This window comes from Prunus avium, chromosome 8 (assembly GCF_965620075.1).
Source record: "Prunus avium chromosome 8, drPruAviu1.hap1.1, whole genome shotgun sequence".
Lineage (NCBI taxonomy): Eukaryota > Viridiplantae > Streptophyta > Magnoliopsida > Rosales > Rosaceae > Prunus > Prunus avium.
The window spans coordinates 27,881,355-27,894,789 of record NC_142291.1 but is presented as its reverse complement, the minus strand read 5'-3'; the positions used below and the strand labels follow the sequence as shown (position 1 = coordinate 27,894,789).

At 37.4% G+C, this 13,435-nt stretch overlaps 1 protein-coding gene, 1 non-coding gene and 4 pseudogenes across 3 annotated transcripts; 2 read left to right on the top strand and 4 right to left on the bottom strand.

Annotated features, from left to right (window-relative positions):
- Nucleotides 1–654: 654 nt before the first annotated feature.
- On the top strand, nt 655–2,128 carry LOC110774248 (laccase-11 pseudogene; annotated as a pseudogene).
- Nucleotides 2,129–2,768: 640 nt separating this feature from the next.
- Nucleotides 2,769–4,464, bottom strand: LOC110774253 (syntaxin-112 pseudogene; annotated as a pseudogene). Its single transcript, XR_015826487.1, has 2 exons — nt 4,321–4,464; nt 2,769–3,979 (listed from the first exon to the last, which is right to left on the bottom strand). The product of XR_015826487.1 is annotated as a syntaxin-112 pseudogene (transcript).
- Nucleotides 4,465–5,985: 1,521 nt separating this feature from the next.
- LOC148292457 (small nucleolar RNA U3) lies at nt 5,986–6,168 on the bottom strand (annotated as a pseudogene).
- A 3-nt stretch (nt 6,169–6,171) lies between these two features.
- LOC148292456 (small nucleolar RNA U3) lies at nt 6,172–6,363 on the bottom strand (annotated as a pseudogene).
- Nucleotides 6,364–8,991: 2,628 nt separating this feature from the next.
- Nucleotides 8,992–9,206, bottom strand: LOC148292455 (small nucleolar RNA U3). Its single transcript, XR_015827135.1, has one exon. It is a non-coding gene; the product is annotated as a small nucleolar RNA U3 (small nucleolar RNA).
- Nucleotides 9,207–9,970: 764 nt separating this feature from the next.
- Nucleotides 9,971–13,062, top strand: LOC110774249 (protein neprosin-like). Its single transcript, XM_088245831.1, has 6 exons — nt 9,971–10,099; nt 10,310–10,375; nt 11,955–11,996; nt 12,111–12,320; nt 12,462–12,611; nt 12,967–13,062. Exons 1-6 carry the CDS (start codon nt 9,971–9,973, stop codon nt 13,060–13,062), a joined length of 693 nt encoding a protein of 230 aa, XP_088101957.1.
- Nucleotides 13,063–13,435: the final 373 nt, after the last annotated feature.

Sequence of the window (13,435 nt, the reverse complement as noted above, 5' to 3'; positions counted from 1 at the left end):
TAATGATGTAATAGTAAAACACAAGTTGAAGCTTTTCCAATTCACTTTAGGCACAATTTTAGGGTTCTGCGTCTCAGAAAAATTTACATCTCCGAGTTAATATTTGGGTAAACTAGGATGAATTTGCCTCAAGTGGACCAAAATACCCGCTCTACGTGAGGGACACGTGGTCAAAGCTTAACGGAATTGGGAGAAATTTTGACAGAAGTTGAAATGTATCCTTGTATTGCTTCAAATTGAAAACTACAAGGATAAAATAGACAAAATTGAAACTTAGGGTTTAGGGATAAAATTGACAAGAAAGCCAACGAGTACTAGTCCAATGGAAAATGGCGTCGATTTGCAGACAAGTGATCTCATGTTCGAACCCCCATGGCACTGTGTAGTGTGTGAAAGAGAAACTTCTCTCTCCTGTTATTTAGACTATCACTTGTACTAAAACAAAATCCATCCAAGAAGAGTAGGGTGTACTAATCAACTTTTTGGGTGCACCATGAAATTTTTGAGAATTTGGGCATAGCAGTATAACAAGTTAACAACTAGATATTGAATAACCAATTGGTCCAAAACTTAGAAGTGTCGTCTTCTTGTTTTGCTTACTATAAGTATCAAGGCCTTTAAAATTTTAAGGGTAGCCAAATTTTAAATAGATAAATGAAAGTTTTACATCCGTCGAGTGGTACTTTTCTAGGAGAAACTCTTTTGCTTGTTTGGTCCATCTTTCACTAGATTATGTGGGAGCCATCGTTTATTTATCTATTATTTCAATCGGTGAGGGAGGATTCAAACTTGGGACATCTTTCAATATTAGGAAGAAAAGTACAACTATAGCTAAAGCTAGTTGGTACGTTTCTGTATAGTCTCTTTGGTTTAGGCTTTGCCCCTATATTAGCCACACACACACACACAAAAAGGAAGAAGCTAGTTGGTATTTGGTAGCCATCTTTTATAGTGGATTTCAATTGTGTATCCGAGCACTCCCAAAATAGCTTATTGTCTATGTTCAAATGAGGGTATAGAATAGAACAGTAACAAACTAGTTCACGTTTAAGTTAAAAGCTTCCAAGTACTCATTGTATGCAAGAACTTGTCCCATCTATGACACTTCTGAGACCACTTTTGTTTTATGGCACTGCCATTTGGACATGAAAAATGAGACTTTGCATTCTCATCCTTTCTCGTTTTTGCTATCTCAGATACCTATGCATTGGAGGCTGAACAGGGAAAGACGTACCTGCTACGAATCATCAATGCTGCACTCAATGATGAGCTATTCTTTGCCATTGCTGGTCACAACTTGACAGTGGTAGAAATTGATGCAGTCTACACCAAACCATTCACATCTCAAGCAATACTAATAGCACCAGGCCAGACCACGAATGTTCTCGTTCAAGCCAACCGAGCGCTCGGAAGATATTTCATGGCGGCTAGGCCATTCATGGATGCACCGGTTTCCATTGACAACAAAACTACCACTGGAATACTGCAGTACAAAGGCATCCCAAATACTGTGCAGCCAGTTCTTCCCCAACTTCCTGCACTCAATAACACAGCTTTCGCATTGAGCTTCAATGCCAAGCTAAGAAGTCTAAACACAGCACAGTTCCCGGCCAGTGTACCTCTTAACGTTGATCGACATCTCTTTTACACGATCGGGTTGGGAATTAACCAATGCACGACTTGCCTCAATGGAAAACGGCTCACTGCTTCTTTAAACAGTCACATTTGTGATGCCCCATGGGAGTATTCACCGCAGATTTCCCAGACTGCCCTCCACACCTTTCAATTACAGGGGTGCACCACTCAATGCCAACCTTGGCACTAAGCTAGGCACCCGGCTTAGCAAACTTGCCTTCAATTCAACAGTTGAGTTGGTGCTACAAGACACCAATCTTCTCACAGTGGAATCACATCCCTTCCACCTTCATGGTTACAATTTAATTGTTGTTGGGACCGGACTTGGGAACTTCGACCCCAAAAAGGACCCAGCAAAGTATAACTTGGTGGATCCCCTTGAGAGAAACACAGTTGGAGTTCCCACTGGTGGTTGGGGTGCCATAAGGTTCAGGGCTGATAATCCAGGTAAACACAGCAACATAACCAAACAGAAGGCCACATTTTAATTCAAAGTGGCTAACTAAGGGCCCATTTGATAATCATTTCAATTTTAGTTTTTAGTTTTCATTTTGTATCCTAGAGTATAGAGGAAAATAATAGTGAGAATGGGAGTGAGTGTGAGTGTGAGATTGAGAGAGAGGATGAGAGGGGAGGATGGGAGGGAGGAGTTACAAAAGTGACAAAAACTTGAAAGTGAAAACAATTTCAAACAGATTTCAGTTTTTAGTTTTTGTTGTCACTTTTGTTACTCCTCCCTCCCATCCTCCCCTCCCATCCTCCCCTCTCATCTTCCCTCTAAATGCCATCTCCACTTTCATTCTCACTTCCATTCTTCCTCTTGTTTCTCTATACTTTAGCACAAAAAATATAATTAACTAAATCTAAAATTGAAATGGTTATATTTGGAAATAAAAAATAAAAAATTGAAATGGTTATAAACCCTCCATATTGCGAGATATAAGGCTCCTTTAAGCTCTCTAAACCTTGGACCTAGACCAAAGCTCCCTTCCTAGCATATTTGTAGATGCAACATGAAAAATAGAAATAAACTATCAGCTTCAGTCGATGAGTCACCAACATGCATAAATCTACCGAGCAGAAGCACCAATAACAAAAGAGCAATATGTTTCAGATCACATGTAGGCCCAAAATCATGCATATCAAGCTTCAAAACAATCAAGAAGAGAATCTCTGTTCCAAAAAAATCCAAATTACAGGAAGAAAAAGATGTGGAAAGATGAGGAGATACATCAAACATATTGCTAAGCCTAAAACAAGAAAGTCATAAAACCGTGCATTCTAAATGACAAATGCAATGAAAGAAACCATTGAATCCGCCAGCCAGTGTAGTCAACTCCGGTATATTATTCACAGACCAAAACTCCACTACAGCACAACAATAACAGCCACATTCAGGATGAACTTTGATCTCTACGATTTCAAGAAGCTAAGATGGAAATCAGGCATACCAGCAACACAAGCAACACCAAAGCCCCAATCCAACAAACCCATCTTCCTCTTCTCTGCTTCATCTGCTTAGCAGAAAAAAGAGCATTGGTTCCATCATGAATGTAAGCTCCAGCATCAGCCACGTTCTGTTCAATATCATCCATTTGTTCCCCTTGCTTTTCAACCATCATTGCCATATCCAGGAAAACTTGATGGAGTTCTGTCAAGCTTCTCTGCAAGTCCTTCAAGGCCTCATGCCTCTGCTGATTCTCCATTGCCAGCTCAACCTTCCCCTCAAAAACTTTTACCTGCCCACTTTCCAAAATCATCTTATCAATCACTTCCTCACTTGCTTCCTCTCCTGTGGCATTATAATACCTCCTCTTGAGACCTTCTTTGTGCTCTTTAACAATCTGTTCCCTCAAGGACTGAAAATCATTCGTCATATCTCTCAGCTTAGCTCTCAAACCATTAGTCACCGAAATCCTCATTCGATCAACAGGGCTACCTTCCTTGTACGCCACTGATACATTTCGATTAGCCATATTAGAGTGGTCAAGCGACTCCAATCTTGCTTTGATGCCTTTTGCTTTCCTCAGAATAGCTACCATGTCAGCATTAATTCTATCTCTTAGCCCTCTAAGAACTTTAGCACTGTGAGTAGACTTGGTTTCTTCATTCAGGTCCTGAAGATCAAGAAGAAGGTTTGTGATCTCTTCCATATCAGCCTTGATTGCGGTCACTTGTTCGAAAAATTGGGTGAGGTTCTGTTCATCAGCAGGGCCAAGTTTGCCCATTTCGAGGTCGGGTTCCGATTCAAGGTCTTTCGTGGCCTGTTTCTTGAGGTCCACGTAACTGAGGAATGACTTAGTCATTAGATCATTCATCTTTGAGGCAATAACCAAATACCCACCTGAAAGAAACCTTCAGTTGCTTAAAAACTATGTAGAAATAAGAGATTCTTTACAACTGTTTGGTTGCTGAGAAAATATCTTGCATAAAAAACAAAGCAATTCTGAAATTTCTAATTAACTTCTCTGAAAATTTAGTAGTTCAACTTCCCAAGAACTCTACAGTTTTAAATATGAATTACTGAAAATCAAAGCTCTTAAACTCAGGATTTTTATTTACATTCTTAATACAAAGATCTAGCACAACATCATATGAGCTATGCAACACCAAAAAAACACAGGGAAGAACGAATTTGAAAACATTGAAAAAAAGAAAAAAACTGAGAAAGGGTAAGAAGCAAACCTCTAATAAAACGATGAAAGTGCAAAGAAGGAAAGTCAACTGCTCGAATCTTTTCTCTGGAGAAGAATTTTGGAGACTGAAGATTCAGGATCGACGAAATGCTCTCACACCTTTTAGAATGGGTTTGGTTTCTGCTACTTTTATATTCTTTTTCTCACTTTCAATTTTGAATTTTCAAAATTCAGAAAGGTTTATATAATAGCCGTTATGTTTATAAACTGTTGGTGTCCATGATGCCCATTCATGAATTGACGTCGTTAAGTAAGGCGTTCATCCCTATAACTCTATCAGTTATGTTTAATGTGCATCTTTTTCTTTCTTTCTTTCCTTTTTTTATTTTTTGCCAAAAATGCGTGTGCTTTCACTACAAATAATATATAGACATTGTTCTATCAAGAAAATGTTGGTTTATCCAAAACAAAATTTTAAAAAAAATTTCCCTTTTTTTTTCCAGAAAATGTTTCATTTTTCTCAAAGTGATACTGGTGAGAGGAAAAGAAGTACCTCTAAGGAATTTTTTAAAAACATTTTTTTTTTGTACATTTAAAATTGATTTTTATTTTGGCCCATTTTCTTAAGATAGTTTTTTTGCTACCAAATTTTTTGTGGAAAAATTATACAAACATCACATTGACGTTTGTGCATATATACCATCCAAATTAAAGTTTTTGGCAACTTACCATGCAAAGTTTCTTTTAATGTGAATGCACCACCACTGTCAATTTTCGCCGACACACATCACATTATGCATATGTGGACCTATTCCTTTTTTTATTTTTATTTTTGTGGAAGACCTTTCCTATTGAAAGAGGCAATATCATATTAAACTCAAACACATTATACGGATGCTAATCTTTCATGAAGGAGCAATTGCTCCAAACCACTACACTAGTGAGTCCTTTGCGTGTGGACCTATTCTTAAGTTGCCAAAGTACACTTGAAAAAGGGCCCACTTGTACGACACATGATGAACAGTGAAATTCGACTGAAAATGAAATATGGGTGATAAATTGTTATAATAAAAAAAATCTTTGGTCGTATTTGTGCAAACCTTTTTTGGAAAGAGGGACGATAATATGTTAGACTCACACACATTACATTGATGCTAGGACTCGAACTCAGGACCTATCCTCGAGAAGCAATTGCTCTAAATCATTACATTAATGGGTCATTTGATGTGCAAACCTTCTTTAGTGTGCAATTCCCCAAACCCCCATCCCTTGCTTTACATTGAAGGACACTCACACAAAAATTTCTTCTCATCCTTTCACCATTACAATCTCACCACAACTCTTTTCTGCATCCATCAACATTTAGTTAAACCAACACAATCCTGCATCCGGTGTTCGACTTCCCTTCTTCCAATATGAATTTTGTTTATTGGACAAAGAAAACTCTACTATAATAAATTCAAAACATATAAATCCTTTCAAAATTTAGATTATGAAACATTAAGCTTGAGTAAAATTGTATTCATGGAATAATTTATTATTAACAAGTATATACTTTGTACTAAAAGGCTATAATATGTATAAAAAAAAAAAGGAGACTTTTGAAAAAAAAAAAAAAAAAAAGGTTAGAACACATCCGACCCAAACAGCAAGCTTCAGAGGCGTTAATCTATCAAATAAACAAAATGAAAAGGAAATTGAAAAAAAAAGGGGGAGCCTGTCAGACAACCGTGTGACCACCCCAGACAGAGAAACTGACTGAGAACGATCCTCTACGGTCATGATGATCACAAGTACCATCGGAATGTTAATCACGCTCTGATCACACGGTCATGATTCATCCACCAGGTTGGGATTCCTTGGTCATGATGATCACAAGTACCATCGGAATGTTAATCACGCTCTGATCACACGGTCATGATTCATGGTTGGGATTCCTTGGTCATGATGATCACAAGTACCATCGGAATGTTAATCACGCTCTGATCACACGGTCATGATTCATCCACCAGGTTGGGATTCCTGTCTCCTTAGAAATCAAGGATACAGAGGTACGATTACTATAGAACAGATCCTGTCCAAGTAAGGTCGCTTCCTCTCAACCGTCAACTAGATATATGAAGCGCTTCGGTTTTTCGTAAAACGTCGATGTGGGACTAATAATTGGACTCTTGTCGCTTTGGTCTCTCTGGTCTTCAGTTCAATTTTTTAATAGTTGGGGGTCGGAGATTGCAACGTGGCTTTTATTTGAAAAAGTGAGCAAGAAAAGATTTATCGATGAACAATAAAAAAATTGTTATAATAACTTTATTGATTTTTACAAGTTATATTGTAAGGTTGTCATTATTTGGAACCCTTTTTTTTGGCAAAAATGTAATCAGCGTGATACTTGTTTCGATGAATCAAAGCGATCCTATACTCCAAGTTTGACACATGCCTTGTTTATCTTTTGCCTCCAATTCTCCTCCAATATCTTAATATACAAAGAAATAGTAAGAAGTTAACAATAAATACCCTGATTTTTTTTTCAAAAAGATTATGTGATTGCATTCATATTTCAGCCAAAAAAGCCATTAGTCACAAATGACCAATACAAACTAGCCACAAAGGGCTATTATAATAACGGAGCAATTTAACATCAAAATTAAGACAATATGGTGTGTCTCCACTGACGATCATGCATAATCGAAGAAACTCTAGTAAAGGTATCTCAACTAATATTGCAAACTCAGAATAATCAAAAAGATATAAAGCTTGAAAAAATCAAGTCATAACAATACAAATAAAACTTTCACAAATGAGATATGAAAATCTCTCACAAAGGAGAGGTGAAAATCTCTTACAAAAGGAGATGTGAAAGCTACACAGAGAACCCAAAGGGGTCGTTTGGTACGGGAAACTGTCATGGACTGGATTAAATATTGGTACTGTCATGGATTGGCTTGGCTTGGCATAAGCTGGATAACACTTGTACAACATTTGGTGTATGTTTTATTGGACTATGACTTTTTTTTTTTTTTTAAGTGAGATTTTTTTATATTTTTTTTACTTTTCTTCTCTCTCCATCTCTTTTTTCCTCTTTGCATCTCTTTTTTTCTTTTTGGAATGAACCTTTCTGCATCTCTTTCTTCTTCTTCCCCTCTACATCTCTCTCATCTTCTTCTTCTCCATTTTCTCTCCTCTTCTTATGTCTACTTTTCTTTTCTTTTTCTCTAAAATTTTCTCTCCTCTTCTTCTCCATTTTCTTTCCTTTTCTTCTCCATTTTCTTTCTTCTTCTCTGTTTTTTGCGAAAAATTTCTCTCATCTCTTCTTCTCCATTTTCTTTCCTCTTCTTTGTTTTGTTTTTTGGAAATTTTTTGTTCTCTCCTCTTCCTCTTCTATTTTGTCTTCTCCTTCTTGGGTGGCCGTGGCTGGTGGTCGTGGCGGGTGGTCGTGGCGGGTGGTCGTGGCTGGTGGTTGGGGATTGTGGTTGTGGCTACCGCTTGGTGGTCATTGGTTGTGGGGCGATTGGGTGTGGTTGCTTGTTGCTTGGGTCAGGACTGTTATTCCCTCCTCTCTAGACGGGTTTCGCTAAGAGCACCTAAGAAGGTGTTTTTGGTGGGCCCAGTATTAGTTAATCCCACTTAAAATTAGAACCGGGTGAAACAAACATGGGATAAAACTTTAGCCAAGCCAATCCAAGCTTGCACAATGTAACAAACAAGCCCAAAGAGTCTCTACGACTTATTCCAAACTGAAAGAAACTGCAAAAAGAATGGTGGTAGAGATCCGACGTCGTGACGCCACTTACGATGGTTGGAGGAAAATCATTATAAAATGAAGACAAATAAGGGAAGCATTCTGTCTTCGAGAATGGGGGAGGAGGAGAAGGGAGGAAGAGAAGAGGGAAGAGGGAAGGAAAAACAGTGACTTTATCTCCCCTCAAAGTTAAAACGGCTATGGGAGTGTTTTTTCTGAGAGAGAAGGGACTAAGGTTTCCTCAAGGGCTGAATAAATACCTTGAATTTAAAAGACTATTGAAGCTATCTATAACTCAAAAATTAAATAAAAACAAAACTAAGTAAGACATATACGCAACAAACATAAGTATTAGATTGAGTCATGCAACATAAAAATATATTCTGCTTGAATATGTGGTCAAGATTGAGGTAAGTAACATAAGCGTATACGGAATATTATCACTCTTTTCGGCAAATAGCATATTAATAAATGAAGTAAAATTATTCATTAATTTTAGTATTAATGTATCAAATAATCAAAAATGGAAGGAATTAAAAAGAGAGGAGAACGATCCTCTTTTTGGTCAAGATCCATCTCAGCCGTCAACTGGGTATATGAAGCGCTTCAGTTTTTCGTTACATATCGATGTGGGACTGAAAATGGGACTTTTGTCGCTTTGGTCTCTCTTTTCTTCTGTTTGTCATTGAGGAAGAAGTGAAGGTTGCACTAGAAGAAATTAAAAAGAAGGTGGTAGTGGTTATGGAATGTAGAGGATTTGGGAGCATGTAGCTGTGATATTCGAAGAGCAAGAACTGTGAATTTGTGTTCAAAGACAACTGAAAACTGAAAATGATGATCCTCGATATTTAACCATCAAAGATTACAGAAGCAAGCAACAGTGATTGATTTAAAGATCTTCATGGTCAAATAATTTGTGTTTGGCCAGATTTTGAGCAAATAATTTAATTTAGAAAAAAGAGAAATAAAAAAAAGGGGGAAAACTTGTCAGACAACCGTGTGACCACCCCAGACAGAGAAGACTGACTGAGAACGATCCTCTACGGTCATGATGATCACAAGGACCATCCGATTGTTAATCACGCTCTGATCACACGGTCATGATTCATCCACCAAGTTTGGATTCTTGTCTCCTTAGAAATCAAGGATACAGAGGTACGATTACTATAGAACAGATCCTGTCCAAGTAAGGTCGTGACCTCTCAGCCGCACTCAAGCAATATAAAGCGCTATGTTATTCTCCATATTGTCGATGTGGGAGTAAACGTACGTAGTGTCTCTCTCTTTCAACGCAAGCAAGAAAGATATTTTCATTTTGATGAATAATCAAAACCCTCTTCCCATAACTTTATTAATGCGTATATTTATACAAGAAAGCCATCATTATTCTGGAAGTTTTTTATAGGTTAACATATGATTGATTGTTTTGTGAAGTTTATATTTTTCAACTGCGCCCATTTAGCCTCTCGAAATCCATGGCCATACGCTTAAGAGGAATGCATATCCACCACATACTTGTACGTTTCAATTAGGTTTCTCTGAAACTGAGACTGCTCTGTAGTCGCTGATGAGGTCTTGCAATCTTGGGCTTCCAACAACTCCAACGATTTTCGACCTATCACTTCGCACATTCCTTCTTCCACTTTAAGTTCCAGTTTAATTCATTTGACTATGAAGGAAAATTAATAAGGTAACAACCTTTTCTTATCCACGAAAGAAAGCTTGACTTTTATGAGGATGTGCAGAGCTTAAACTTGGCTGAAGAAGCATACATGCAGCAGACATCCTGCTGGCTCTCTCTGCTCCCATCAAGCAATATATGAACTTCAAAAAGCTAGGCAAGGCTTTTGTTCAAAATCACTGGTAGATTGTGCTGTTACAAATTGTGGACCTTTTGTTAACAGGATGACTTCAAGAATGGTGACACTTTTGGTGATGCTATGTTTTCGTTTAAGAAATTATGGCTGCAGAAAAGTCATGGCCATGGCTGCAGAAAAGTCATGGCCATGTCTGCTCCAACAGAAGAGGACTTGGAATTATAGAAAGAGAACTTCAGAGTCTTAACAAAACTCTTGTCAAAACCATTCAGGTACTATTCTTGATTATATACCCACTTAATCTTGTATTTGACTGGAATTTTCTCAAAAGCAATTTTTACTTTACCCTTATGAAAATAGTTACCATCTAGAGCTAGCTAGTAGATTGCATTTGTTACAATTTTTATACTTCTGATATGAGTCACAATGATATATTATCGATCTGTAAATTTGATTTTTTTCCCTTTTTATGTTGAATTAAGCTCGACAGTGATATCATAGATTGCGTAGACATCAATCATCAGCCTGCCCTCGATCACAAAATTCAGGTACACTAAATAATCAGTACCTGTTGATTATTTTCATTTTTTGCTGTTGTTCTTATTTTCACCATGATTGATAGTATTTATCACATTAGTAGCTAAGACCAACTTCAATTCCTGCTACCCAGACGAAAAAATCAGCCCTTGTGAATAAACCATTGCAGGCAGGGTTTAGGCAGGCAGGATACCCTAATGGAACAGTTCCTATCCATAGAACCACAGAGGAATATTTAACAAGGGAAAAAAGTCTTTCACATCAGATGTTTAGTACTATCAGCCAAATTAATATTTAACAAGGGCAAAAAGTACGTCTACAAAATGATAAAGATTCTAAGATCGCCCTTTGGGGTTATAGATTTGGTTTTGGAGGGCCTGGTAGTATATACCTTGACATATAAAATTCCCCTATGTTATCCAATCAAAAGTTTAAGTTTGATTTTTTTGAGTTGTATATACTCTTAATCACTTAAGCTACTAGCATGTTGCGAGAGAGACTTAAAACTGAACTCTTGTTCTTTTTCTCTTTCGCCACATGATATGCCTTAGTAATTTTTACCATTTTCATTGATTTTCGCCAACGAAATTTAATTTTATGAAAAGTAAAAGTAGTTGTAGTTAGAACATGTGTATTATGGTCCAGCTTCAGCACATCCTGAAGACCAACACTCCTCAGATCTTCATAATATTGAGATGCTGACCAAGTCTTCATGATTATCTGTTTGGTTATTAGCCTTATATCAAACTTTCTTGATATATTGGCTTCTGCGGCAGTGATTAGTAGATTGATTTTCTCCTCTAGCCCTGTTTTAAAATTTTAATATCAATGATAAATTATGTACAGGAGGCTCGCTGCAAAATATAAAATTTTAAGCGTATAGCCGCGCGGCTATAATCGGTAAATATAATATCTTAACGGTATAGCCGACTGGCTATACTTCAAAATATAATATTTTAACTGTCTTAAACATATAGCCGCGCGGCTATACCCCAAAAATATAATATCTTAAAAGTATAGCCGGGCGGCGATACTCGGTAAATATAATATCTTAAACGTATAGCCGCTCGGCCATACTCGGCAAATATAATATCTTAACAGTATAGCCGCCTGGCTATACTCCAAAATATAATATTCTTCTAATAATAATGGTGAAGAGATCATCATTGTAAAGAAAACTTATGATTTTACTAATGGATTTTCCATTTTGAAAAAAAGGAAAAGGAAAGGAAGTTATAATAATTAAGGTCAAAACTCTATCCTGTCCACATTAATTACCTTTGTAATCTTGTAAATTGGTTTTTAATAGAAGCAAGCTCTCTTCAAAGTCATCAGAAGGAGTAGATATTTCTCTAGTAAAGTTTTGTGGTGTTATTAGTTGTGGGTTCTGCTAATTAACATGACCTCAAGAATGGTAAAACTGCTGCTCATCCTATGCTTTTGTTTAACAAATTATGGCTGTCCACCACTAGAGAAGAAGACTTGGAACTGGAAACACAGCTTCGGACTCTTAACAAACCTCCTGTCAGGTATTCTTGGAATTAAAATAGTTATTTTCTAGTTTTTGTATGTGTTACATGTTGCTCGCAGCCTGCCTTCGATAACCCTTTACTCAAGAATCACAAAATCCAGGTACTTTACTAGTTAATCTATAGTATTATTAGAAGAAAAAAAAAATTGCACACATTTTGTTAATTGTCTTACAAAATTCCGAAAATTTAAGATGAATTACAATTTTTTATGCAGCTGCGACCAACTTCATTTCCAGCTCAGATGAAAAACTCAGCTCCGGTGGCTGATCCGATATCCGAAACATGGTCTAAGAGGGAAGCATGCCCTGATGGAACAGTTCCCATACACAGAACAACAAAGGATGATTTAGTAAGGGCCAAAAATCTTGCACACCAAATGTTTCGCAACACCGGAGACACGAATCCTCTTCCCTGGAACATTCACGTAAGTTATGCTCCTCTACGGATGATCTCTTAATTTTTTGTACAATTAATAATGTCTCACGTAATATATCTGGCATAGGCCTTCTAACATCCTTCAATATTGCTTGTTGTGAGATCACATCAAGTATTCGTTAAATTGAAGGAAACACAAGGTGCCAAATACTTTGGAGTTTGGGGGATTGGTTATGTATACAACCTAAGCTTGGATTCAGAAGACCAATCTAGCTCTGGCAATGTTTTTGTCATAAGGGGCCCGCGTAACGAACTTAATGTTCTTGTTGCTGGCTGGATGGTAATGTTTGATTTCTAAAACATCCTAAATTTCGTCCCGGGTTTTTTCTTCCATCCATTAACATGTCATGTTGTCATAGGTTTCACCATCAATAAATAGCGATCAACTGCCCCGGTTGTATACGTATTGGACTGTAAGTTATTGATATTGTAGTTACTAATTATTCCTTGTTATCAGATATCTTATGTAAAGAATAATATTGAAAAGATGTTTTTGTATTCACTGAATGATTAATACAATGAGCAGTACAAAGTTTATATACAGATTTGATGATGCTAACTAGAGTAAGTAGATATGTGATTGAATACAAGATCAATTAGAGTTATTATACAAAGTCAACATAAAGATAAATTAGGAAGGGAAGCCTTTGATTGATTCTGAGGAGTTGACGATGAAGCTACTGGAAGAGCCAGATTTGGCAGCGGCAAGATTGCTGGAGATGAGGCATTGATTGGCAATGACTGTGGTGATTCCCTTATACGCCCCCAAAAGATGGTGGCGCCGTCAGCAACACCAATTTGGACCAGAGAAGTTGAAAACGGTGGCGAGACAGAGGCTTTGTGAGAGCATCAGCGAGTTTATCAGTGGTGGAAACATGAGACACTTGAAGGAGCCCACAAGTGACCAAATCACGAAAAAATTGAAAACCAATGTCGATGTGTTTCATGCGAGAGTGGAGAACATGATTGGCACAGTAGAAGGTGGCACCAATATTGTCACAAGAAATGGCAGGAGTGGAGGAGGGCATAACACCAAGTTCACGAAGCAGGGATTTGATCCAAGCAAGTTCAGCGGCGGTGCAAGCAATGGCGCGGTACTCAGCC

Coding starts and splice junctions, on each gene's coding strand:
- LOC110774249 (XM_088245831.1), top strand. CDS start 9,971: ATGGCTGCAGAAAAGTCATGGCCATGGCTGCAGAAAAGTCATGGCCAT. Junction 10,100..10,309: donor CTCTTGTCAAAACCATTCAG/GTACTATTCTTG, acceptor TGTTGAATTAAG/CTCGACAGTGATATCATAGA. Junction 11,997..12,110: donor TCAAGAATCACAAAATCCAG/GTACTTTACTAG, acceptor TTTTTTATGCAG/CTGCGACCAACTTCATTTCC.